General features: G+C 38.1%; 2 protein-coding genes across 2 annotated transcripts in view; both read left to right on the forward strand.

Moving 5' to 3' along the window:
• LOC125248560 (NACHT, LRR and PYD domains-containing protein 12-like) overlaps window positions 1–25374 on the forward strand; it is a 1264817-nt gene that overhangs the window by 459058 nt on the left and 780385 nt on the right. The window lies entirely within an intron of this gene.
• Window positions 382–3025, forward strand: LOC125248704. Its single transcript, XM_048160824.1, has 3 exons — window positions 382–1371; window positions 1912–2036; window positions 2187–3025. Exons 1-3 carry the CDS (start codon window positions 1369–1371, stop codon window positions 2692–2694), a joined length of 636 nt encoding a protein of 211 aa, XP_048016781.1. The 5' UTR covers window positions 382–1368; the 3' UTR covers window positions 2695–3025.

Consider the following 25374-nt stretch of genomic DNA (forward strand, 5'->3'; position numbering starts at 1 on the left):
TCAACTTGTGCCAAATGAATTTTTGATATCAAAAATCACATTTTTACTAGTAACAATGTAATTATTGATATCAAATATTATGATTTTTACTAGTAAGAACTGTATTTCTGATATGTGAAACTAGAATTTCAACTAAGAAATCAATTCTTGATGTCAACAATAGAATTTGATTGGCAGCCTATGGTGACATTTCACTAGTGAAAATACAATTACAGATATCAAGAATTAGTTTTTAGGAAATGTAATTATTTATATAAAAAATGTAAATTTTAACTAGTAAAAAAACTTAATTGTTGATATCAAGAATTCATATCCTGAGAATGAATAAAAGTCAAAACAACTTGCCATAGATGCCAGTGTTTTTTGCTAGTTTCAGCCCGACACAGTTATCATTTTCACGTCCTGCTCCGTGTTGTTTAAATAGCAAATGCATTTGCACCCATTTGTTTCGGGCACCCATGGGCATGCTGGTCTGAAAACGAGGTGTGTTCAGGCACATTGTTGGCGGGATTAAATTACACTCAAAATGATTAACAAATGCATGCACAATTATCCATGAACTTGATAAATGTTGCAGAAATGTTTTATGATTCACAACCAAATGCCTTTCAACTTGTCTGTGCAAAATTCAGAATTAAATAAATGTGCAGCAGTTTGTACAAATAGACATTTTTTGTGAATACAAATGTTTTCTTTTGTATTAGTGTATATCATCATTTGCACAAGCAACAAAGAAGATGTGCATTTATGGATCAGGTGACACGCGTGCATTCATTGACGCTGTTTCTGAGTTGATCTCATTTGATTCATTTGGATTTTGAGACTTTCTTTTCACGGCTTTCAAGCATTTCACAACCCACACACAAACAACTACCTACCAATGAGGTATGGTGCTAATTATTAATATGTGCTCATTACTACCTGTTTATTTGACAATTTCACAAATGTGCGTTACTAAATTTAAACTAATACTTTACAACATTGACCAGAGGCTTCAGAGCCTTTGTGCTCTATTTTAACAATCTAGGCGCATGAAGTCAAGAGTCACATTTAATAAATGACCACATTATGTTGTTTACAATATAAGTGAAGGCAATCCTTAGTAGGTGGCAAATTTTGTTGATTTTGGTCATTTGACATTTGGGTGTGGGTGAATTACTCTCATAAGGAGATGTTTAAACCCTGCCAAAGTCCTCTGTGGAAATAAGTGTTTATGTGGACAGTTTCCATTGATCTTGTAAAGATGTGAAGGAAGGGGGCTGCTCAAGGGTCCAGGATTATATATAGCACAAGCAGCATCAATAACTCACCATCATCTTCACTCTCGCCTCTGAAGACTCACACATCAACCCTGAACCTTCAGCATCAATGGTCAGTAATATTCAGATTAATAATACTTAAAGGTATCGTTCACCTAAAAATGAAAATTCTGTCATCATTCAATCATCCTTAAGTTGTTCTAAACATGTATGAGTTTCTTTCTTCTGCTGAACTCAAAAGAACATATTATGAAGAATGTTGGTATAACGGGACAGTTGAAGGTAGCCACTTACTTTCATAGTATGAAAAAAATTATATGGAAATCAATGGGGTTCATGAGCTGTCAGGTTACCAATATTCTTCAAAATATCTTCTTTTGTGTTCAGCAGAAGAAAGAATCATACAGGTTTGGAACAACATAAGGATGAGTAAATGATGAATGAATTTCATTTTTATGTGAATGATCCCTTCATTTTTATGATATGATTACCTTGATTATGATTTATTTTGTGTTAAAGCTAGTCGTTTATCTTCATAGTGATTTTTAATTAGTATTTTGTCATCTGATATCAAGTCAGAGGACTGTTGATGAATCTATCTGTCAGTAGCATATAGTCTTGTGTTATATATGTGTGTGTTTAATCTCTTTAGAAGCTCATTGTGTCTCTGAGTGGACTCCTGCTGCACTTTCTGCTTCTTCACTGGACAGAAAGTGTGGAGGAAGAGAAAGTGAACCTTACATCTCTTACCAAAATAATTGACTTCTTTAAGCAGAAGTGAGTAAAGCAAAGGTTTAAAAATAACATTTCACTATATAATGTAGAACAAAGAAGATGTAAAAAATATACTAATGTCATTAGTAAAGTGTGTTTAGTCTGCTGCTCATCACAAACTCTTTTTATATTTCTCCATTTGATGTTTTACAGCTACACGATCAAAACCGCAGAAGGATATTCTAAGCCGTATGCTGTAGCCATCAATGTCCCGAAGAATCAATGTAATGGGAGCTTTGATCCTTCGACCTTCCTGACTCGGGAGAACACAACAAATGTGACAGATGCCATTTATAACAATAGCAGATTTTACAAGGGTAATGAGCTCATAGCAGTAGGACCTCGTTCTTTAAATGATTGCAAAATTAATCCAGTGTCTGAACTGCTCACAAATGGATTTGAAGAACTTTTAAAACGTAGAAATGACAGCTGTGTTGTCTTCTACAGTGTCTGCTGTATATACATTAACATTGAACCAGCCCTTGAAACCTTGAAAAATCACAGTGGGATTAAAGCCTTTGTCTTCAGTGAAGTCTATGGGGTTGATGAAAATGTCCATCAATGCTCAATGCACATAAAGTACTGTGCACAAAACTGTAAAGAGATTGTGAAATATGTTCCCTTCTATCGCTGTAAACAACACTGTGTCAAAGCAATGTGAACACCAGCAGTGATGAACAACCTTGTCAAGGAATGATTTCCCCATCTATGTTCTCAACAAGTTCTCAACAAGTCAACAAGTTCTCAAACGTTTCTTTATTTACTCTACTCTAAGTATATGAAATGCAGCTCATTTTGATGCTGATAGTGTTTAATGTAGCTGAAGTTTTTACTAGTGTAAAAAAAGCTGAGAGAGGGAAAGTTGTTTAGAAGACTCACTGTAAGTCAGTTTGCTTGTACTGTATTTAGATGACAGCTGTCTTGTAATAATCAATATATATATATATATATATATATATATATATATATACTGGATTACTGCATGATGAAAAATAAATATTCACTCAACAATTGTACAATGGTTTCATTTCAGAATAATTCATGGACAAATACAAACACAGAACCGTTCAACCTTCTTTGATCCTTTCCTGAAGAAGGCAAATTTATTAAGTGTTAACTCAATGAAGTCTAACTTAAAGTTTTAATATTTTTTTAGATTGTTTTAAGCTCATTTCAGTTTCTGTTAATTGTGGATTAACTTTTTTGCACACATCGTTTGTGTTGTGCACTTCTGAATGACAACAGAGCCGCAAAACAAAAGCATTTACAGTTTTTTTTCAATTGCTAACAAACATTGTTCAATACTGAAGCCCTTTACACATTCAGTGAAACAGTCTATGCGGACCAAACTGAATCATTTGTCATTGCTTTTACACAAAACGCATTTAATGACCACATTTTTCAAAAACCCATGAACACTTTTGTCATTCATACTTCACCATTGGCAAAACACTATATATTTGCAGCACATTTTTTGAATGCTAACACACCGCTTTCAAAACTGATAAAAACACATTTAAATCAGAATGATGGTAAACTCTGTGCATTTCTGCAGTAATTATACTGAAATATAAAATCTTAGCAGAATATTTACAATGAAATTAAATAATTATTATAAACACAACTAATTGGAATTTCACCTGAAAGATTTAGGTGTCCCTTTTTTGCATGTAAATTACTATATGTAAAGATATAGACAAACTCTCTGACAGTGCGATGTTATGGCAAGCCATTTTAGCTTAAATTGTTCCCAGTGTTATTCACCGTAATTGCATTTTTACTAGTAACAATTCATAACAATTCTATAACAATTACAATTAGAGAGCTCTACAAATTAATTTTTACTAGTCATGTCTCCATTGGCTTCCATTCATTTTTAGTTACAGAGCTCTGAATTCAACTAACAACTGAATTCTTATAGTAACAATTACAATTAAAGAGCTCTCCAATCCAATTATTAGTAACAAGTTACATTAGTAAGAATTCATAACAATTCTATAACAATTACAATTAGAGAGCTCTCTAATTAAATTTTTATGAGGAAGAATGCAATTGCAGAGCTCTCAAAATGAATTTTTACAAGTAAAAAAACGCATTAAAGATATGTATATTCGCAGATCTCTGTAATTGAATTAGAGAGCTCTATAATTGGCCGTTCACAAAAACCCGCCTCCTTTAGTTACACATCATGTTCTCACACAGTGAAAAATACATCGCAGAGCAAAGAGGACTCTGACAATGCGTCAACAGACAAGACAGAGCAGGCTACTTTTGATATGTAAAAATGTCTCAAATTTCAAATGTTATAATTTTTAAAGAAATTCTAACAATAAATACCGTTTTGTGGCTCTTTAATGTGTCGTGACTGATGCTGTAGCGCCTTAATTTAAAAGGCTTGTGAATCGATCATCTCTTCCTACTAGTTCATTTATAGCATAAAATAAACATGAATGGACATCAGAAGGAATGTTGTTTCAATCGCAGACAGTACAGCTCATTTTCAAGTCCACCGTTGATCTGCTAACTCCCCTGACTGCTTTGTCTGACAAAATGCCAGATTCTGCTTATGATTGGTTAGATTGCCTGTGAAGAGTCAATGGACTAAGAGAACTCTGCAATTGCATTAGAGAGCTCTTAAATAATAATTGTTACTAGTAAGAACTGAATTATAGAGCTCTCTAATGCAATTGCAGAGCTCTCTAATTCAGTTATAGAACTCTCTAATAATAATTGTTACTAGTAGTACAACATGAATTATAGAGCTCTCTAGTCATAATTGTTACTAGTAAGACTTGAATTATAGAGCTCTCTAATCATAAATGCTAAGAAGTGAATTGTAGAGCTCTGTAATTGAATTCTTACTAGTAAGAATGCAATTACGACGAGTAACGCTGGGAACAATTTAAGCTAAAACGGTTTGCCATATGATATCTCTGTGGTTGGCATTAAAAAATATGATTGATAAACACATCTTTCAAATGAAAATAAATAACAAGTAAGCCTACTTTGTGTGTATTGTTCATTATGTTTATTTTCAAATAAAAGCAACAGAACTTAAATTACATCCAGACAGTCTTGCCTGCACTTTTTTCACTCCTCCCCTCACTGCAGCCACCTTCTCTCACCTACATTTCAGGCAAGACGAGACGCATCTCAAACGAGCCTAATGACAGTTGTGGAGTAGCAGTCTATGGAAGTCACAGAATAATGAGCAATTGTGATATAAACACACAATTGCTCATTATAAAGTCTGAACTGGGAGATATAAATGCAAATGCAAGAAAAAAAAAGTCTGAATTGTGAAATACAAATTGTATGTTTAAAAGTGATCTGTGTAAAATTTTATAGGTTTAAATATTATTTCATGCTTTAACTGCTACAGTATCCCCTACTATATGTGAATATTTTTCCTTTAAGATATAAACTCGGATTTGTGATAAAAAGTCAGAATTGTGAGATATAAACTCAAAATTAACTTTAATCTTTTGTTGCTTCCATAAACTGCTGCTGCACATCAAATTCATGCTTTAGTCATTGCAGGTTCCATCAGTCAAATCTGTGACTTGCAACATAAATGTCTCTGTTTAGCTTCAAAGGGCGTCTTCAATGATGGTATTCTATAAAAAATAAGACTATATTTTTTGCATTCCGATTCTGACATCCAAAGGCACAACAAAACATTTTTCTCTTATTCTGTGGATTAACTGTATCATTTTCACTTTGAACCTCATTTTCAAATGTTTATGTTTTCAGGCCCCCAAAATGCCGTTGTCATGTAAATGAATGGCCCCCATGTGTCTCATCCTGTGGCCTCACAGTACTGTAGTGACTGGTAAAAATTGTCAGATCATTACCCAACTGAGTGTCAAACAGACCGCAAGAAGGCCCTGAAACACATTTCAGCACTGAACACAACTGCTGTCAGCACAAGGCCAAACTCATCCTGGTGAGCCTGTCTAAACGTTACTGCTCATACATGAACTCTCTTTGTGCGTCTGTTTGTAAACAGAGTAGGTAGTGCATGTGGTAGAAGATACTGTAATATAAACATGGTAATGCATTTGTGTAAGCCGTGTCAATGTCTGTGAATGATACTTGTAGCACGATGTAAAAAACAAAAAACACATCGAATAATCAACAATACTGCCGTCAAATCTTGTGACAAATAAGTTTAATTAACTACTTGGCGAGTCTGTTTTCCCCAAAATGTTTGTCAATTGGCGACCCCTGCTGGACAGTTATTTCTACATTATTTGGATTCCATGTACAATTAATAGGTAATACATACATATTATTCTTCATGTAGAAGAATGTAGATTAAATATTGTTATTATTATTATATTATTATCATTTCATTGTATAAGTTACACTGCACTGTTAAATATAATTTTTTTATTTTTTAGTGACATGTACAAGCCATCACAATTATATCTGCATTTGTAATGTAGACACAAGACCTTTATGATTATGTATGAAATATATATATATCTGCAAATTTTAAGTGTGTGTGTGTGTGTGTGTGTGTGTGTGTGTGTGTGTGTGTGTGTGTGTGTACGCATGTATCCAACCGTGTGTGTGTATTTTGCTTTGTGAATGGGATTTGGGAGATCTCAGGGTGTGAGGTCTCTTAGACTCCGCCTCTGTCTGATGTAATGGTAGCCTCTAACTGCAGTATTTGACTGGCAGCAAATGAGTGCTCACATCATAGAACTACAAAGATGAAAACATTTGGACGTATTTACTACTTTACATGGGCACTTACTGAAATGTTGATTTTCTGTCTGGTGGTTCTGTTTACACGACTGCTAAGTAAATGTAATACGTCTTCTAGACAGAAATCAGCATCATTTGCCTAAACTTACCAAACCCAAGGGTAGTAAAACCATGGCATGATGGGATTCAGTTTCCACTGGCTGAACACCCTGCAGATCAGGAGATGTCACGTCACAGCTGCGGTTCTCAAAAGAAGCTCCGTCTCAGTAGCCTAAATTAAGGTTCACACCAGTGGCGAAGCTACAGGTGGTCCCCAGTGGGCCTGTGCCGACCCACTTTGAATTGAGGCCCACCCAATATATAGCTGGTCATTTTCTAAAAAAGATGTAAGAAAAGCAAATAATCAGTTAATACTTTAAAGGGATAGTTCACCCAAAAATGAAAATTTGATGTTTATCCTCTTACCCCCAGGGCATCCAAGATGTAGGTGACTTTGTTTCTTCAGTAGAACACAAATGCTGATTTTTAACTCCAACCGCTGCCGTCTGTCAGTCAAATAATAAGAGTGATTGGGAACTTGAACAATAAGAGTCAAAAAAACTTCCATAGACAAATCCAAATTAAACCCTGTGGCTCGTGACGACGCATTGATGTCCTAAGACAATAAGATCGGTTTGTGCGAGAAACCAAACCGTATTTATATAATTTTTTACCTCTAAAACACCACTATGTCCAACTTCGTTCAGCATCTGGTTAGACCGATCGTTTCGTGTCTTAGGACATCAATGCGTCGTCACGAGCCGCAGGGTTTAATTTGGATTTCTCTATGGAAGTTTTTTCGACTCTTATTGTTCAAGTTCCCAATCACTCTTATTATTTGACTGACAGACGGCAGCGGTTGGAGATAAAAATCATCATTTGTGTTCTACTGAGGAAACAAAGTCATCTACATCTTGGATGCACTGGGGGTAAGCAGATAAACATCAAATTTTCATTTTTGGGTGAACTATCCCTTTAATAGCCTAAATTGGATATAAATTTGAATATGTACTGCAGCAAGAAACCAAGCAATGCAATGCCTATAGCACAAAGAGATAACTGATTGTGATGAGATTATCTCAGTGTTTAACCAGAAGCCCGTCATATTGTCTTCAGCAGAAGGACATGCAAAGGTAAGTACAAACATTTATAGTGTATAGACATTTATAGTTAAAAAGTTCTAAACATATTGTCGCTGTAATGCAGAAACCTTGTATCGCCAAATTTCATCATTTTTATTTTTTATTTTTTTCTTAAATCATTACTATTGGTCACCCTTTATGTCTCTCTGTGGGTTTAGAAAAACTTAACTAATTAAAAGTATTATAAAGAGCTTGTGACTAAACCTCGTAACTCTATTGGCTCTTCGAACTGTCAGTCAAAACTCATAATGCTCCACACGCTGTTTGGACATATGCGTTAATCCCTGCGTTCCATTCGGAAGGGCTCATCCCTATACCCTAATCCCTTCAAAGGGTTTACCCTCCGGAGTAAAAGCTTCGAAGGGATGAAGGGTGTAGTCCATTCATGAAATTTCCTCACTTCTAAATATTCCACGCTCAACTGTTAAGGCTGATTTATACTTCTGCGTCGAGTGTACTAGCTACGGCGTAGGCTGTGTGTAGCACGTGTAGCCTTACGTGCACCTCTTCAAAAATGTAACAATGCGCCAATTCTACGTGGACCGCAAGCACTGTGATTGGACTGCTAGAACCCCTCCCTCAGATAAAAAAACTGGCGCGGAGCACTCGGAGAAGAGCGAGCACTTTCAACTTCCATAGGAATGAAAAAACACTCTGTTTCAGGGGACACATACAGTCAAACTGCAACAAAAGTCATTACCTATTTGCCGCTTCTTTGCCGTTTCTATTTGTAAGCTTCTCTGACAATGTACATGACGAGCTGCTTTTCTTCGGCTTTTGCCTTGATCCTCAACATGACCTCAGACACTGCCTACTAGTGGTCTGCATGCACGTTGACGCGGACAATGACGCAGAAGTATAAATGAAAACAGACGCATAGCCTATGGCGAATGCAAGCATGGAAGCAATTGGGAACAACAAAAGCTCAGTCATGAAGTGGTAGGCCACGTAAAATCACAGAGCGGGGTCAGCGCATGCTGAGGCGCACAGTCGCCAACTGTCAATAGCTACAGACCTCCAAACTTCGTGTGACCTTCAGATTAGCTCAAGAACAGTGCATAGAGAGCTTCATGGAATGGGTTTCCATGGCCGAGCAGCTGCATCCAAGCCTTATATCACCAAGTGCAATGCAAAGCATCGGATGCAGTGGTGTAAAGCATGCCGCCACTGGACTCTAGAGCAGCAGTGTCCTCTGGAGTGACTTCTCTGTCTGGCAATCCGATGGACGAGTCTGGGTTTGGCGATTGCCAGGAGACCGGTACTTGCCTGACTGCATTGTGCCAAGTGTAAAGTTTGGTGGAGGGGGATTATAGTGTGGGGTTGTTTTTCAGGGGTTGAGCTTGGCCCCTTAGTTCCAGTGAAAGGAACTCTTAATGCTTCTGCATACCAAGACATTTTGGACAATTTCATGCTCCCAACTTTGTGGGAACAGTTTGGGGATGGCCTCTTCCTGTTCCCACATGACAAAGCAAGACATGGATGAGTGAGTTTGGTGTGGAGGAACTTGACTGGCCTGCACAGAGTCCTGACCTCAACCCGACAGAACACCTTTGGGATGAATTAGAGCGGAGACTGTGAGCCAGGCCTTCTCGTCCAACATCAGTGCCTGACCTCACAAATGCACTTCTAGAAGAATGGTCAAAAATTCCCTTAAAAACACTCCTAAACCTTGTGAAAAGCCTTCCTAGAAGAGTTGAGGCTGTTATAGCTGCAAAGGGTGGGCCAACTCCATATTAAACCCTACGGATTAAGAATGGGATGTCATTAAAGTTCATGTGCACATAAAGGCAGGCATCCCAAAACTATTAGCAATATAGTGTATTACAGAAACAATATTTGTTTTATGGAATTTATGGAAACTTTGGAATTTTGGGAAATTAATGAATTTCCAATTAAACAACAATAACAAACACTAAGAATGACAGACAACATATTATTCCTGTTTACTTCAGCAGATAGTGTCTGTAGAACAAGTTTTCCTCCCCAAAATGTCAGATGATATGTTGTATTTTCTGCTCTGAGATTAGAATTAATATAATTCATTATAACAGACATACACACATTCACAAAAGAAAAAAAAATGAAACATGTTGAACCTCTGACCTGTGGTTTACTAAATAAGTGAAGACATTCTTTATTATGAAGTTGGCTATTTTTTTGCCCTCAAAAGTATGTTTGTGTTTGTGTTTTTTGGCCATTTGACATTTGGGTGGGGGGTGAATTACTCACACAAGGAGACGCTTAAACCCTGCCAAAGACTTCCATAAAGAGAGAGTGGTTGTGGACAGTTTCCATTGATCTTGTAATGATGAAGAGGGCCAGTCCAGGGTCCAGGATTATAAATAGCATCTACATCCCTTACATCTTCACTCTCACCTCTGAAGAAGACTCGCACATCATCCCTGGACCTTCAGCATCAACGGTCAGTAATATTGAAATTTTAATACTTTACATGATCACTCTGTTTTTCATTCAATTTGTGTTAGAGGTATTTACTCTAAATAATAAAGACTCTTCTTGGCATTGATGGTCCCATGAAAAGCCTTTAACATCCATTGAATCTTTCCATTGCTCAAAAGGTTCTTTATAGTGGAAAAGGGGTTATTCAGATTATTAAATAGTTCACACTAAGAAAAATGGTTCTTTTTAGAACTGTTCTCTGAAAGGTTCTTGATGAAATTACTTGCACTTTTTCAGTACTTGTTGAAATTAGCTTGACTCCATGGATGCATAACCCAAATTTAAATTTGAAAACAATAACATTTGATCATGCTCTAGTCCACCAGAGGGAGCCCTCACTTCCTTTTTCTGCCATATCTGTTGCTGTCTTGTCATTTCCTGTCACTCTGTATTTAAGCCGCATGATTTTTTCCCCCCTAAACCAGGGGCACGTTCAACTCAAACTGGTGCGCAACGTTTTTGCTACGTTTTCCGGGTTAAACGACATGTATTAAACGATATACTTTTTCTCTTGTTTGGTTGGTGTCAAAAATGACAGCCCAATCAGCGTCAACATGTATATAAATCACACGGTATTAAAGAAACAGCTTGTAAATGTAATTAACATCAAAATATATTCACAAGAGCAAGTATCATTTGCACATGTTTATTTACATCAATGGCAAAATAACTTAAATAAAAAGAGCATAAGTATAGATCTGGAACTTCTTTGTCAACTTTACCGTCACTCCCATAGTTGCTGTATTAGAAACCCCCTCACTGCAGCCTTAACTATGTTTTTGTAATTTGATGCAAAGGTAATATAATACTAAGTATAGTGTTATAAATGTACATACATTAAAAATAAATAAATAAATTATATATATATATATAATATTTTTAGTTCCTATATATATTTTTAGTTCCTATATGAATCTTGAAAGAGGAAGTACCATTGCTGGCAATGCAGGCCTCACGGAGCCATCAGATTTCATCAAAAATATCTTAATTTGCGTTCTAAAGATGAACGAAGGTCTTAGGGGTGTAGATCGACATGAGGGCGAGTAATAAATTACATTATTTTCATTTTTGGGTGAACTAACCCTTTAATGAAGACCTGCTTAAGGAATCCACTTGGCCTAACTCTTCCTTACAGTCTGCTTGCTCTACTACTAACCCTATTTGATCCATTTTGACAGGTACAAGACAATGTTTACTGTGTTACTGTGTTTAATGTTAGACAATCAGTGCTGCTATGATTTTTGCTGCAAAAATTGACAGAAGAACTTCATTGTGATGATGCACAAGAATTTATCAATGATGTCTTTTCCTCCACAGAGTTCCTGAATGTTGTGCTTGCAATAGGTGTTGATGTATCATCAGTCTTGTTAGGAAAAGATGATATTGTGTTTTATGTTGTTATTTCATTTCATTTATCTCCATGTGTTCTCTATCCTCTATATCTACCTCTGTACTCCATAGGAATAATACATGCTGTCTGGAGACTGTGCTGAATACATTCACACAATCAGGTTGTTTCAAGTGACACTTAATGGTTAGCATTGGAGAAGCGGCATTCATCAACTTTCCATAGATGATCCTGGTATCCTCTCAGTATTAGGTGCCAGGTCCATTGCAACTCCTTCTCTTCCTGACACCTCATCAGCAGTAGTTCGGTACTTCTGACCTCGCTGCTTTACTCCAGGACCAGGACACATTATCCTCACCAGAATTCGTCCACTGCCAAGAAATCCTCTTTTGAAACCCCTCTCACGGTACTGGTTTTGTGGTAAATTTCCACATTGTGACTGTGATCAAAACAACATCAATTCTTGTTTATGCACCTTGTTTCCATTAATTGAAGAAAATGAGTTACTTTCTTATCGTCACCATCATCATCTTCATCGTCCCTACGGGTCGATCTCATGATGAAGGGCTGAACCAAGTCTTCAAACATTCCCATCCTTTGACTGCCGTTCAGGCGGCACACCAGGATAACCTGTGGTGGAGATTGCTCAACCACACTGCTGTACATGAAGGCTATTCTGAATGTTATGTATGTGCAAACTCTCCACATTCTACAGACAAACCCTTCAGAGTTCAACCGGTGTCAATTCAAGAGACTGAATTCAAATGTTTAATGTGGATACAGGCAGTGACTTATTCTCTCCCAAAAGCAAATTGTTCAACTTGGTTGTCTTATATTAGTCATAAACTGATCGCACTCGGTATTGACATTGATATTTTTAAAGAATGTGCTTCAGCTTGTGAGTATATACACCCCCATGACGTTAAATCTATTAGAGATGACACCATGCCTGAAGCTATTCAAGTCTATGTTAAACCAAAATTTATAGCCCCAATGTGTGTGTGTCAAAATTCTGGAATTAAATATAAGTGGATTGGACATTCACGGTGTGCCAAACGATATGTCAATAATAATTCTTCCTGGGGTCCAACAACTTCCTCAGGAAATATGTGGTCCATGACAAAATCGATAAGTTATGTTTTAATTACCAATCATGGGTTTGAAAATGTCTCAGTTTACACCGATTCAATTATTCCCACATTACAAGAGCAATACGGATTGTTGAAGAATAAATTTTGGATTTGCGGTAACAATGCTTACTCATGGTTACCACCGCAATGGTCAGGGTGTTGTTATATTGGCTATCTCTCAACCCCACTGACCTTCATTCCCCCAAATGATCAAATTGTAAATAAGAAGTTCACTAGACAGAAAGGTGGAATATACAAACCGTGTCTTCGAATCTCTTCTGGAGTAAAAGTTTTGGAGGGCATTTTTCCTTCTTATGGAACAGTGCATAATGCTTATCTCGTTGATAATATTAGCTTGGAATTAGAATCTTTTGCTGATTCTGTTATTGAAGGATTTAATTTACTGACTGATGAGATGAAAAGTCTGAAATTAGTGGCCTTACAGAACCGAGCTGCTTTAGATTATCTCCTTGCAAAAGATGGAGGTGTCTGTGCAGTAATCGGAGATCAATGCTGTACGTATATCCCAGATATAGACCACAACATGACTGATGTGATCGAACACATGACTCAGTTAAGGGATGAAATTGAAAACAATAGTGAGCCTTCTACTGATACTGATTTCTTTTCTTGGGTTGGAAATACGATCGGTAAATCTTTCTGGAATCTTCTTAAAGATTTGGGTGCCTCTTTTGGTTTAATTTTCGCCATTATACTCCTGCTGGATTTCTTTGTACGTATTACTATTTGTATTTGTACTGCTGGTTTTAAGGAATAATGAGGGCTCACCTCACATCATCGGTGGGGAAATAAAACGGTAAACACGTTTGTGTGTGTGTGTGAGAGAGAGTATGAGTGTCTCATTTTCTGTGATGGGTTAGAGTTAGCAGATAAAATACACAGTTTATACAGTATAAAATCATTATGTCTATGAAAAGTCCCCATAAACATGTAAAACCAACGTGTGTGTGTGTACTTGTTTTGACTATGAGGACCAAATCTCATGATTGTGTCATACTTCACACCTTTTGATAACACACTGAACAGATACTATTATAAACATTATGGATTTTATGTCAATTATGCAATTTAATGTAAGTGTATTTTCTAATATGGCATCTGTAGCCTGTGTAACTGTAATTATTTCAGCAACAAGGGTGATTTGAAACATGTATTGTTTGCTATTAAATTAACTGATTGTTAAAAGTACTAAACTGAATGAAGAACATACTGTTGTGTTTCGATGATTAAACCAAATGCTCTCATTACAGATAATGATCTTCTTGTGTTTTGAAACAGTGATTATGTTGGATGAAAATATGTACAATTGTAATGAAAGCATGAGATTAGGTTTTGAAAGAAAGAGCTGTGTTTCAAGTGTGATCAGTTTGGAGTTTTGTACTAAGAGTTTTGAAAATGTACACCTTAAATGTGAAAATAGTACCAAAGCAAATAAAAAACAAAACAAAAACTGTAACATACGTTGCTTTGGTGAGAAGTAAATTTTATGATGTCATTGTGTGTGTGTGTGTGTGTGTGTGTGTGTGTGTGTGTGTGTTTGAAAGAGAGAAATTATACCAGAAATTATGCTCAATACATTTTATTTGGTCCATCACTGCAGTCATGCTATCATTTGTTTACTAACAAAGTTGTCATATCAGCATATACAACAATGTCACAAATCTGAAGATGTTTCAATCCTCATCCTACTTTTTAACACAGTTTGTCTTACACTGATAATATAGCAATTTAGGTGCTATTTCCTTCAGTCTCTTAATCACCTTCTCTGGCTTCTTCTCATCATCTTTCCATATCTTTTTGAAAACAAAAGCTTCAGTTTCTTCTTTTTCTAACAATTTAAGACTGTTGTCAATGGTATAATACCCATCTTTTTTTAGGCATTTAGACATACAAGGTGTATTAACAGTGAAATAAATCACACATCTATCTTGCTTATCCAGGATGTTTTTCAGGAAATTCTGAATGCGAAACTCAGCATGGTCTGTGTAAGTAGCTTCTGCCTTTTGCTTTGCAGCAATGAGATCCGTGCCCACATGAACCTCATTCTTCTTAAATGCATCTTTCACTGCTTGCGTTATCAAGTCCTGACCTTTATATCCAGAATTTTTAAGACATTTCTTCTTCTCAATACTGAACGCTACAGCATATTGCCCTTGATCACCCAACCTGAAACAGGAAACAGAGGCAATTTAATATTGTGTAATTCTTAATGTTGAATGTACTAAATTAAAATATATTAATAGATAAAATAAATCATTTTTATTACATATATAACTATTAATGGTAAAACATGTAATGTTAAAATTATGTAAAGACACAATTCTGACCAGCAAACTGCTATTTTGTTATATCTGTCTCATAGTTTTGAATTTTACCATTAGGTGCATTTTAACTTTAAATTCTATGTATATGTTCAGTCAAAGAAACTTACTCTTTCTCCAAGGTTTTTACAATATTCATGAGGGTTACTGGGTCAACACTCCCATCTGCTGCACAAAAATGAACCAGGCAGATCAGGAGGATCCTCAGTGGTACAGTGAAACTCTGAATATATGGAAACACACACTTATATAAAATATATATGCACAAAATAGTATCCTGAATGTTAAGAATTGAACATTCTTTGAGGTCCTATCGTATAGACTTTTTATGAGCTTGTGGTGCTTATGTAATGGGTTAAAAAAATAATAATAATAATTTATAAGTTTGAACCCCCCTATTAACATGTGAATACATTTCCTATGTTTATTTTTTTTATTATTTATTACATTTACAAATTAGAACTTTTCAGTAAAACATCTGTCATCACGCCGCCACACCACTAGATGGTGCATTGTGTGCACTTGAAACAAGCGAGAGAGATACTTCCCCCTGTTCGGCGCGCTCAGTAATAAACTGACTGCCGCTGTGAACACATCTAACTTTGGTTCTCTCGTGTTTCTCTCAGGTATGAATATAAATTATATATATATTAATTAATATTAATTTTATGGTACTTGGGTGAATTGGCAGGTGTTATACAAAGAGTTGGAGCGTGTTTATAATTGTATTTTAATCCACAGAGGATTATAAAAACCAAATAATGAGTTTGATCGTGTGACGTATGGTTTGTGTTTTATGACATTATAAAAATGTTTAACTGGCTAAAATACTGAGTTCATGTAGGACACATATTGTTGAAAAGTGTTTTACATAACCTTGTATGTATGTTTTCACATACAAGTATACATACTATATATCATATTTTGTATTATGGAATATTTTGCATACACTTAGCCAGTGTTTTAATGAATTTGTTTATTTTCTGTTAAATTGTAGTTCACCAAATGCACTTGAAGTTTGAAAAGTGTAATCTTTTTCAGAAGTTAAAGTATTTAAAGAAAAAGTATTGCAGTAATAAACTGACTGCCGCTGTGAACACATCTAACTTTGGTTCTCTCGTGTTTCTCTCAGTTTATTCTTTGATCCACAGTGCACGCTGCCTGTGTGTCGTTTGCTGCCGACGCGGATATCCCCTAGGTCTGAGGCCGGTAACAATTGGGGGCTCGTCCGGGATCCAGCACATCTCGTCTGGGAAGGTTGTCATAGTTACCGTGGAATCCTGTGACCAGTGTTTCAGGGAAGACTGCAGTGTCAAGTGTCATCCAGAGAACAGCTGCCACAGGTAATGCATCGAGATGACTACCTTAAGCCAACGCCGACTGCTGGTCTTCAAGATCCAAAAGAAACTTTCAGATTTGAATCTTAGTCAGCTGCAGAATGTTGCCAGTTCCATAGATGATGGCTGTGAAACTTACCGTGTTGCTGATCTCAGTGAACCTGAACTGTATGACCTGATCGTCAACTACATCAGAAGTGAGAAGCTAAAAGCTGCGGAAGATGAGGGCATGACTCAACTTCTCCTCCTTTTCGACTTGCTCAATGATGTGCTATCAGCTTCAGAAACCCAAGCCATTGAATCTGTTACTGTTTCACCTGACTTGGCTGTAGATTCACCAACACACCACCATCGTCACACTCCAACCAACGATGATGAAGAAGGTCATCCACCACCATCCTCTATGGACAGAGTTACTCGTACACCAACATTACACATGGACAAAGACACTCGCTTGCACTCATCATTTCAGAGCGGAGACAACTATGTACTTACCAGGGAAGTCCCTTCATTAGCGCCAGGTATGCCCCTCCACATCGGCCCTGCTCCTTTGGGTAGGATGAACTCATCATCTAACATTTCTGATCATGTTGTAAGATTGTCAGATGTTTCAGCTTTGTTACCACGCAGAGAATTTAAGTTACATGGTGGTCAAATCTGTGATGCAGGGTGTGACATGTCTTTCAATTGTCTCTGTAAACAAATGGATGAAGGGTTGCAGGAGGGTTTCAGTGAGTCTGAGATTATCAGAGCTGTCCTAAAAATAACAAAACCTGGTACATTCAGAGAGATGTTGGTTAATAAGGATGATCTCACTATTGATGGGTTGAAGAGATTTCTTCGCTCCCACATTAGAGACAAAAATGTAACTGAACTTTTTCAAGAACTAGCTAGTGCTAGACAAAGTGACAAAGAAAGCCCACAACAATTTCTTTACAGAATAATGGGTCTAAAGCAGCGTGTACTCTTTGAGTCACAACAGCCTGGTGTAGGTTTCAGCTATAACAAAGAGCTTGTTCAGGGCACTTTCCTTCACACACTTTACCAGGGGTTAAATGAGAGAAACGGCCATGTTAGACATGATCTTAAAACCTTTCTCTCAGACATGCAGGTTAGTGATGACTTACTCTTGGAACAAATAACAAAATCAACAACTGAAGAAGAAGGGCGATTAAAAAGACTAGGTTCAGTAGGTAGACACAGACCAGTTACTGTAAATGCAGCTCAACACTCCCGAAGTGAACTAAACACCCCGTCAAAAGTTGACGCTGAGTTACAAGCAAACCGTGATGCTATCAAAGAACTAACTGCTCAAGTTTCTTCTCTAACCAAGCATCTAGCCCAAATGTCCACCACCACTGAGACTGTGAACTTGAAAGGCATCCGCTCACCTACTGATTGCGCCCAATCACCGTTATCTGAGACAAGAGGTAAATGCAATGACTGTGTAAAAAAAAACAATGCAAACTGTGTTCACTGCTTTGTTTGTGGCCAGGCAGGACATCGCGCCATTGGCTGCCTCCAACGAAAGATGTCGGGAAACGGGAGGAGGTCGCTGGAGAGGGGCAGCCAGCGATCCTAAGCAGTGATGAGCCCCAAGAAAAGATCGCACAACCTAAACACTTACAGTCAAACTCACAGTGCCAGTCGGATCCAAAGATAAGAGTAGCTCAACTCATTGGTAAGCGATGTCTGGTCTCATGCTCCATCAATGGGGCACCTCTTCAGATGCTGCTTGACTCAGGGGCACAAGTGACAATGGTGAGCAAATCATGGATTGAACAAGCACTACCAAATATAAAAATACAGCCACTTGGATTGTTGTTTCCTGATCAATCCCTTGAAATTTCTGCTGCTAATAATACTAGAGTTCCTCTTGATGGATGGGCTGAGATTGATCTGCAGATACATAGTCAGCATCATGGGCATGTAATGATCAGAGTGCCACTTCTTATCAGTCACGACTGTAACCACCCCCTCTTAGGCAGTAATGTCATAGCAGAGATCATTAAAGAAAATGCCAATCAGAAAGAAAAAGTCGATGTTTCTACTATTTTGGAAGAAGCTTTAGGTGTCAGTGCATCTACGGTAGAAGCATTAGTGTTGGCCCTCCAGCAAGTAACTTTTACGGAGACACCGCAGCACTATGTTCGCATTGGTAAGAGAGGTGTAACCATACCTGCTGGACAGATTCATGAAGTTAAGTGTCGGGTTCGAGGTTGGTCCGGTAATGGAACCTTGCTGTTTCAGCCTATTGCTGGGAATGACTGCATCGAGGGTTTAGAGCTGTTACCAGCATTAGTGGATGTTCCCGGTGGATTGTCAAAATGTGTCAAAATTCCAGTCCAGAACCCCACTAAACATGCTCTTTATCTGCCACAGAGGACAATTCTTGGAAATCTCGAAGATATTGTTGAGCTCAAACCCGTCCATAAATCATTTGCTAGCCCCAATTTCAGATACCAAGATACTCCCCGATCATGCTCAGTTCAGTTGAGGATGGATGATCTGAAAAAAATAGAAGACAGGAATGTTTCTGTGCATCCAAATAGAGAAAAATGGCATCCTCCAGTAGACGTATCTCATCTGGCAGAGGACGAACAGAAAATAGTCAGAAAAATGCTTTTTGATCAGTCTGATGTATTTGCTAGAGATGACACCGATATTGGTTGCATTCCTGACTTACAGCTCAGAATCTGCTTAAATGATGAGACACCAGTCCAAAAGTCCTACAACGCAGTCCCAAAGCCTTTGTATAGAGAAGTTAAGGAATATGTGCAAAAGCTTCTTGACCACGGGTGGATTCGGAAGTCTACATCACCTTACTCCTCCCCTGTGGTCTGTGTTAGAAAAAAAGATAAGAGCCTTCGGCTTTGTGTTGACTTTCGCGGACTGAACAGTAAAACCATTCCCGACCGCCATCCCCTGCCACGTATACAAGATCTATTAGATAACCTTGGAGGTTACTCGTGGTTTTCCATTCTAGACCAAGGCAGTGCATATCACAAGGGCTTCGTTGAGGAGAACTCCAGGCACCTGACAGCTTTCAGCACGCCTTGGGGATTGTATGAGTGGATTCGCCTTCCCTTTGGCCTGACTAACGCGCCAGCCGCTTTCCAAAGGTGCATGGAAGGTGTGCTAAATGGTTTAAGGGATGAATGCTGTTTTCCATACTTAGACGATGTTCTCTGTTTTTCGAAAACCTTTCAGGACCACGTCAAAGACCTGCAGAGGGTTTTCTGCCGCTTACGGGAGCATGGTGGGAAATTACGTCCAACAAAATGTGAATTGTTTAAACATCAGGTGAGATATGTGGGGCGTCTAGTTTCAAGCCAGGGTGTCCAGGTTGATCCCAAGGATCTGAAAGCAGTGTTGCAATGGAAGGAACGGAAACCAAAGAATGTGGGAGAAGTTAGAGCTTTACTGGGTTTTTTGGGCTACTATCGATCGTTCATTCAGGATTTTTCCAGAATAGCCCGCCCATTGTTTAAGCTTCAAGAGCATCCTGTTGAGTCTGTAAGAGAGACAGGTCAAAACTGGGCCAACCAAACAGAGTGTTAAAAAGGGTCAGCTGCCATCTAAGACACCAGTTCAGTGGACCCCCGAACACAGCGCTGTTGTTGCTCGCCTTGTCGACATGTTAACCTCCTCTCCTATCCTGGCCTACCCAGACTTTGATTTACCTTTTGTTCTCCACACCGACGCATCCAATGAAGGTCTAGGGGCTGTTCTCTACCAGGAACAGGGGGGTAAATTACGTGTAATTGCCTATGGCTCAAGAACACTCACGCCCGCTGAGAAGAATTATCACCTTCATTCCAACAAGCTTGAGTTCCTTGCCTTAAAGTGGGCCATCTGTGATAAATTTCGTGATTACCTATATTATGCCCCCACGTTCACAGTGTTCACAGATAACAACCCACTTACCTATATTTTGAGTACCGCCAAGTTGAGTGCTGTCGGGCATCGATGGGTGGGTGAATTGGCCGACTTTTACTTCACCATTAAATACAGGCCAGGCAAAACCAACACAGACGCGGACACACTTTCTCGGTTCCCAGTGCAGCTTCAGGACCACATCAGAGAATACTCTGAGTCTTTATCTCCAGATGTTATTACTGCCATATGGCAGGGAGATAAAGCAGAGAGAGAAAAAGAAGTACCATGGGTTGCGGCCCTTCAGCTTTGTTCCAGTGATGATGTTTTTCCTGCCAGCCCACCCGTGATTCCTCCTGAAGACATCCAAGCTGCCCAAAAAGAAGACGCTTCCATCTGTGAAGTAATTACAGTGAAGGAGAAAGGATGGAACCCCAATAACAAGGACAAGAGACAAATGGGTCCAACCACACGACGACTAATACATGAATGGAACAGACTTAGACTTGACAAGGGAATTTTATACAGACAGACAGGGCAACGTAGACAGCTGGTTCTCCCTTACTCCCTCCGGTCTCTTGTGCTCAAACACCTTCATGATGACATGGGGCATATCGGGGCTGACAAAGTTATCCAGCTGGCAAGGCAAAGATTTTATTGGCCTTTCATGCAGCGTGACATAGAAGATTATGTCATTCGTCAATGCCCATGTATCAAGCAAAAGCGACCTACTATTCCTCAGAAGGCACCAATGGGCGCAATTACAACTAGTGCCCCATTTGAGCTATTGTCTGTAGATTATCTGCACCTTGAACCAAGTAAAGGAGGTTATGAGTATATCTTGGTTCTAGTAGACCACTTTACTCGGTTCGCCCAGGCCTATCCAACGCGGAACAAATCGGGCAAAACAGCTGCAGAAAAGATTTTCTATGATTTTATTCCACGCTTTGGGTATCCACAAAAGCTTCATCATGATCAGGGTCGTGAGTTCGAGAATAACTTGTTCCAACGACTTGAGCAACTGGCTGGCATTACTCATTCTCGAACAACCCCCTATCACCCACAGGGGAACCCTGTTGAGCGTCTGAATAGAACATTGCTTCAGATGCTCAGAACACTCGCAGGGGAAAAGAAATCCGAGTGGAAAGACTATTTACCACACATTGTCCATGCATACAATTGTTCAAAGCATGAGGCTACGGGCTATTCCCCATATTTTCTACTCTTTGGGAGAGCCCCCCGGCTACCCATTGATTTGCTCTTTAACCTTGAATCTGAGCCACAGGCTGAGACCCGTCAGGAATATGCACAGAAGTGGGCATCTCGGATGCAGGAGGCATATAAGATTGCTTCTGAAAATAGTAAAAGGTGTTCTGCAAAAGGAAAAAAATACTATGATCGTGGTGTCAGAGGAATCGTGCTTCAGCCAGGTGATCGTGTGCTTGTCCGCAACCTATCGGAGAGAGGTGGGCCTGGTAAACTCCGCCCTTACTGGGAGAACCAAGTTCACCGTGTTGTTGAAAGGATGGGAGATAGTCCTGTATATCGAATTCAAGCTGAAACCGGTGACCGCACTCTCCGTGTACTGCACCGCAATCTCCTTTTGCCTGTGAACGATCTGCCACTTGAACATGATGGTCAGGACAATCAGACACAGAAACAACAAAGACAGAAGCAGCACCGCAAGAACAGCCAGCATCAAATGTCTGACACCCTCGAGCCTGAAATCAGTGATTCTGGGGACGAGGAAGGATATGCATGTAATCCCAGATTAGTACCAGTGTATGAAAGGAAAAGAGTAATTCCCAAACAGTTCAAGGGTGAGCCACACAGTCATCTTCGTGTAGCAGCACCAGAGTTTCACCCTGTATATCACAGGGCGGAGCCAGATAACCTTGAGACATATGAGCAGCACGCTCGGGTTGTGGCATCAGAACCGGCACAAGCACTGACAAACTCGTTGCCATATGTGGAACCTCAGGAGCAATTGGATGACTGCGTGGTTGGTAGTGATGAGGATACCGATCTGGGAGCACAGCAGGTTGCACATCCAGTGAATGACGAGGACGTCATCCTGCGCAGGTCTACCCGTGCAGTTAAGCCAAAGGAGGTGTTCACGTACAATCAGATGGGCCAACCTACATATCAAACTTGGAGACCCACAGTCAACACGATGCATGCTTGTGTCCTTTACCCTGTCCAGACTTACCCTGTGCTACCTGACATACACCACTACCCAGTGCCAGCAGTATGGGCATTCTAAAACAAAAAAAAATAAGTCATGAAAGAATAGAAGACACTGGTCATTCTAAAACATGAACATAAAACACATACATTCTTTAGGTGACAACCTTAGTTCTAGATGTCCGGAGAGATCTCTAAAAGCAGGGGAGAGTGTAATGGGTTAAAAAAATAATAATAATAATTTATAAGTTTGAACCCCCCTATTAACATGTGAATACATTTCCTATGTTTATTTTTTTTATTATTTATTACATTTACAAATTAGAACTTTTCAGTAAAACATCTGTCATCACGCCGCCACACCACTAGATGGTGCATTGTGTGCACTTGAAACACGCGAGAGAGATACTTCCCCCTGTTCGGCGCGCTCAGTAATAAACTGACTGCCGCTGTGAACACATCTAACTTTGGTTCTCTCGTGTTTCTCTCAGGTATGAATATAAATTATATATATATTAATTAATATTAATTTTATGGTACTTGGGTGAATTGGCAGGTGTTATACAAAGAGTTGGAGCGTGTTTATAATTGTATTTTAATCCACAGAGGATTATAAAAACCAAATAATGAGTTTGATCGTGTGACGTATGGTTTGTGTTTTATGACATTATAAAAATGTTTAACTGGCTAAAATACTGAGTTCATGTAGGACACATATTGTTGAAAAGTGTTTTAGAAGTGTTTTAGAATTGCATTGCTGCTTGTATCTTGCATTCTAATTTCAATCGCCATTTTGGGGTGTTCAGCACGTGTATTTTTTCAATGTGTGCACATGCATGAGTTAAATAGAGTTATTATATTATAATTATATCAAGTTAATATATCAAGTGTAATGAAATCTAAAGCATTTCCTCAGAAATCTGGTCTTGAAGGTTTTCTGGTGTCTTGATAAATGTTTTTGTGCAGTTTTGACACACTCTTTTGTACTGTCGTTGTAAACTCAAATTGTAAATTGATGTAAACTTCCAAATGCATACAATGTGTACCGGCACATAACCTTGTATGTATGTTTTCACATACAAGTATACATACTATATATCATATTTTGTATTATGGAATATTTTGCATACACTTAGCCAGTGTTTTAATGAATTTGTTTATTTTCTGTTAAATTGTAGTTCACCAAATGCACTTGAAGTTTGAAAAGTGTAATCTTTTTCAGAAGTTAAAGTATTTAAAGAAAAAGTATTGCAGTAATAAACTGACTGCCGCTGTGAACACATCTAACTTTGGTTCTCTCGTGTTTCTCTCAGTTTATTCTTTGATCCACAGTGCACGCTGCCTGTGTGTCGTTTGCTGCCGGCGCGGATATCCCCTAGGTCTGAGGCCGGTAACACTTAAAATGCTGAATCAGTTTTCTAAACATGTGAGTTACTATTATTAACAGCATGTTATTGTATACTTAAACTATAATTAGCCTATATTATGTACTTTACCTATACACACTGTAAATTACGTTTTAAATGACGAACTTAATGCGAACAATGCACTGTTGCTTTAATTCAGCACGGTGCAGCACAACAAAAATAGACTCGGTGCGGAAACGATCGCTCCCTGCACTGCTGTTTGGTTAAAATGCCAACTGGACCATAGAATCCTTCACATCTCACGCACCCAAAATCGTAGAATTTCACTGCCAAATCAGAAGCGCAATGGAACAGTTTTTTAAATTAAGTCACCAGTAAATTGTATGGCTCCCAGTAAATGTTGTATTGTCTTATATATGTTTTATTTTACCAGTTGTGGAATCCAACCATTCAACCATCTGAGGTACCGTAGTTAACCTACTTTATTGAGTATTTCCATTTTATGCAACTTTACACATTTATTAATAGTAAATTCATAATTAATAAATTTAAGATAATCATGTTTGCAGCGAATATTTCAGAGCTAGTGGAGCAATAGTAATAATAGTATCACTCCACTAGGTCTGAATTGAAATATATTGTAGGCTACATTTTAATGGATCATGCTACAAACATAATGATATTATACATGATGCATTGCTGTGTCCGTTATCCCATAATTCCCACGTTTGGACACTTTTGCTTTAACGGACTTTAGACAACACTGCAAAAACAAGCTGTTATATTATGTTATTTATTGTCCAACATTCCCAATTTTTCTGATGCATGTCCTTAATTTAATTTCATATGTTGGTAATAATTCAGTGTTTATAAGCCTAATGCTAACACTAGACCTTTAAAGCATTTTAACTTAAACTGACTGGGTTTCTAGAGAGCAAAGGTTTTGTGAAAAAAAGTGGAAGACTTAAAAAGACTTTAAAAAGATTTGATGATCACAAGCGATAGTATTTTATTCATCATTCAGTTGGATTTCAGCTTTAAAGCAGCTGATATTGCCATAGAAACGACGAGTCGTTTTCATGCCAAAATGACGGAAACGCAGAGCTGGTGTTTTGCATTGGAATTATTGAGTTTCGCTTCTTGTTAGTGTATTCTTTGTTCTAGTTTACACTTCCCCAAAAAGAATCATATAAAACCCACTAAACCTGGAGATTACTACTTTTTACTTTACTTACTATTATTAGAACAAAATATATGGATATGATAACAAATAAATTAACAATCTCTTAAATATTTTATAATTTCACTAAACTTTTTCATTTAGTTTCGTGAACATTTTTAATAAACATGGACCTATTTCATTAAAGGGGATTATTTCTGGTATTGTAGGCACATTTTGTAAA

Source organism: Megalobrama amblycephala, linkage group LG16, assembly GCF_018812025.1.
Source record: "Megalobrama amblycephala isolate DHTTF-2021 linkage group LG16, ASM1881202v1, whole genome shotgun sequence".
In the NCBI taxonomy this organism is placed as follows: Eukaryota; Metazoa; Chordata; class Actinopteri; order Cypriniformes; family Xenocyprididae; genus Megalobrama; species Megalobrama amblycephala.

Coding starts and splice junctions, on each gene's coding strand:
- LOC125248704 (XM_048160824.1), top strand. Junction 2,037..2,186: donor ATTGACTTCTTTAAGCAGAA/GTGAGTAAAGCA, acceptor GATGTTTTACAG/CTACACGATCAAAACCGCAG.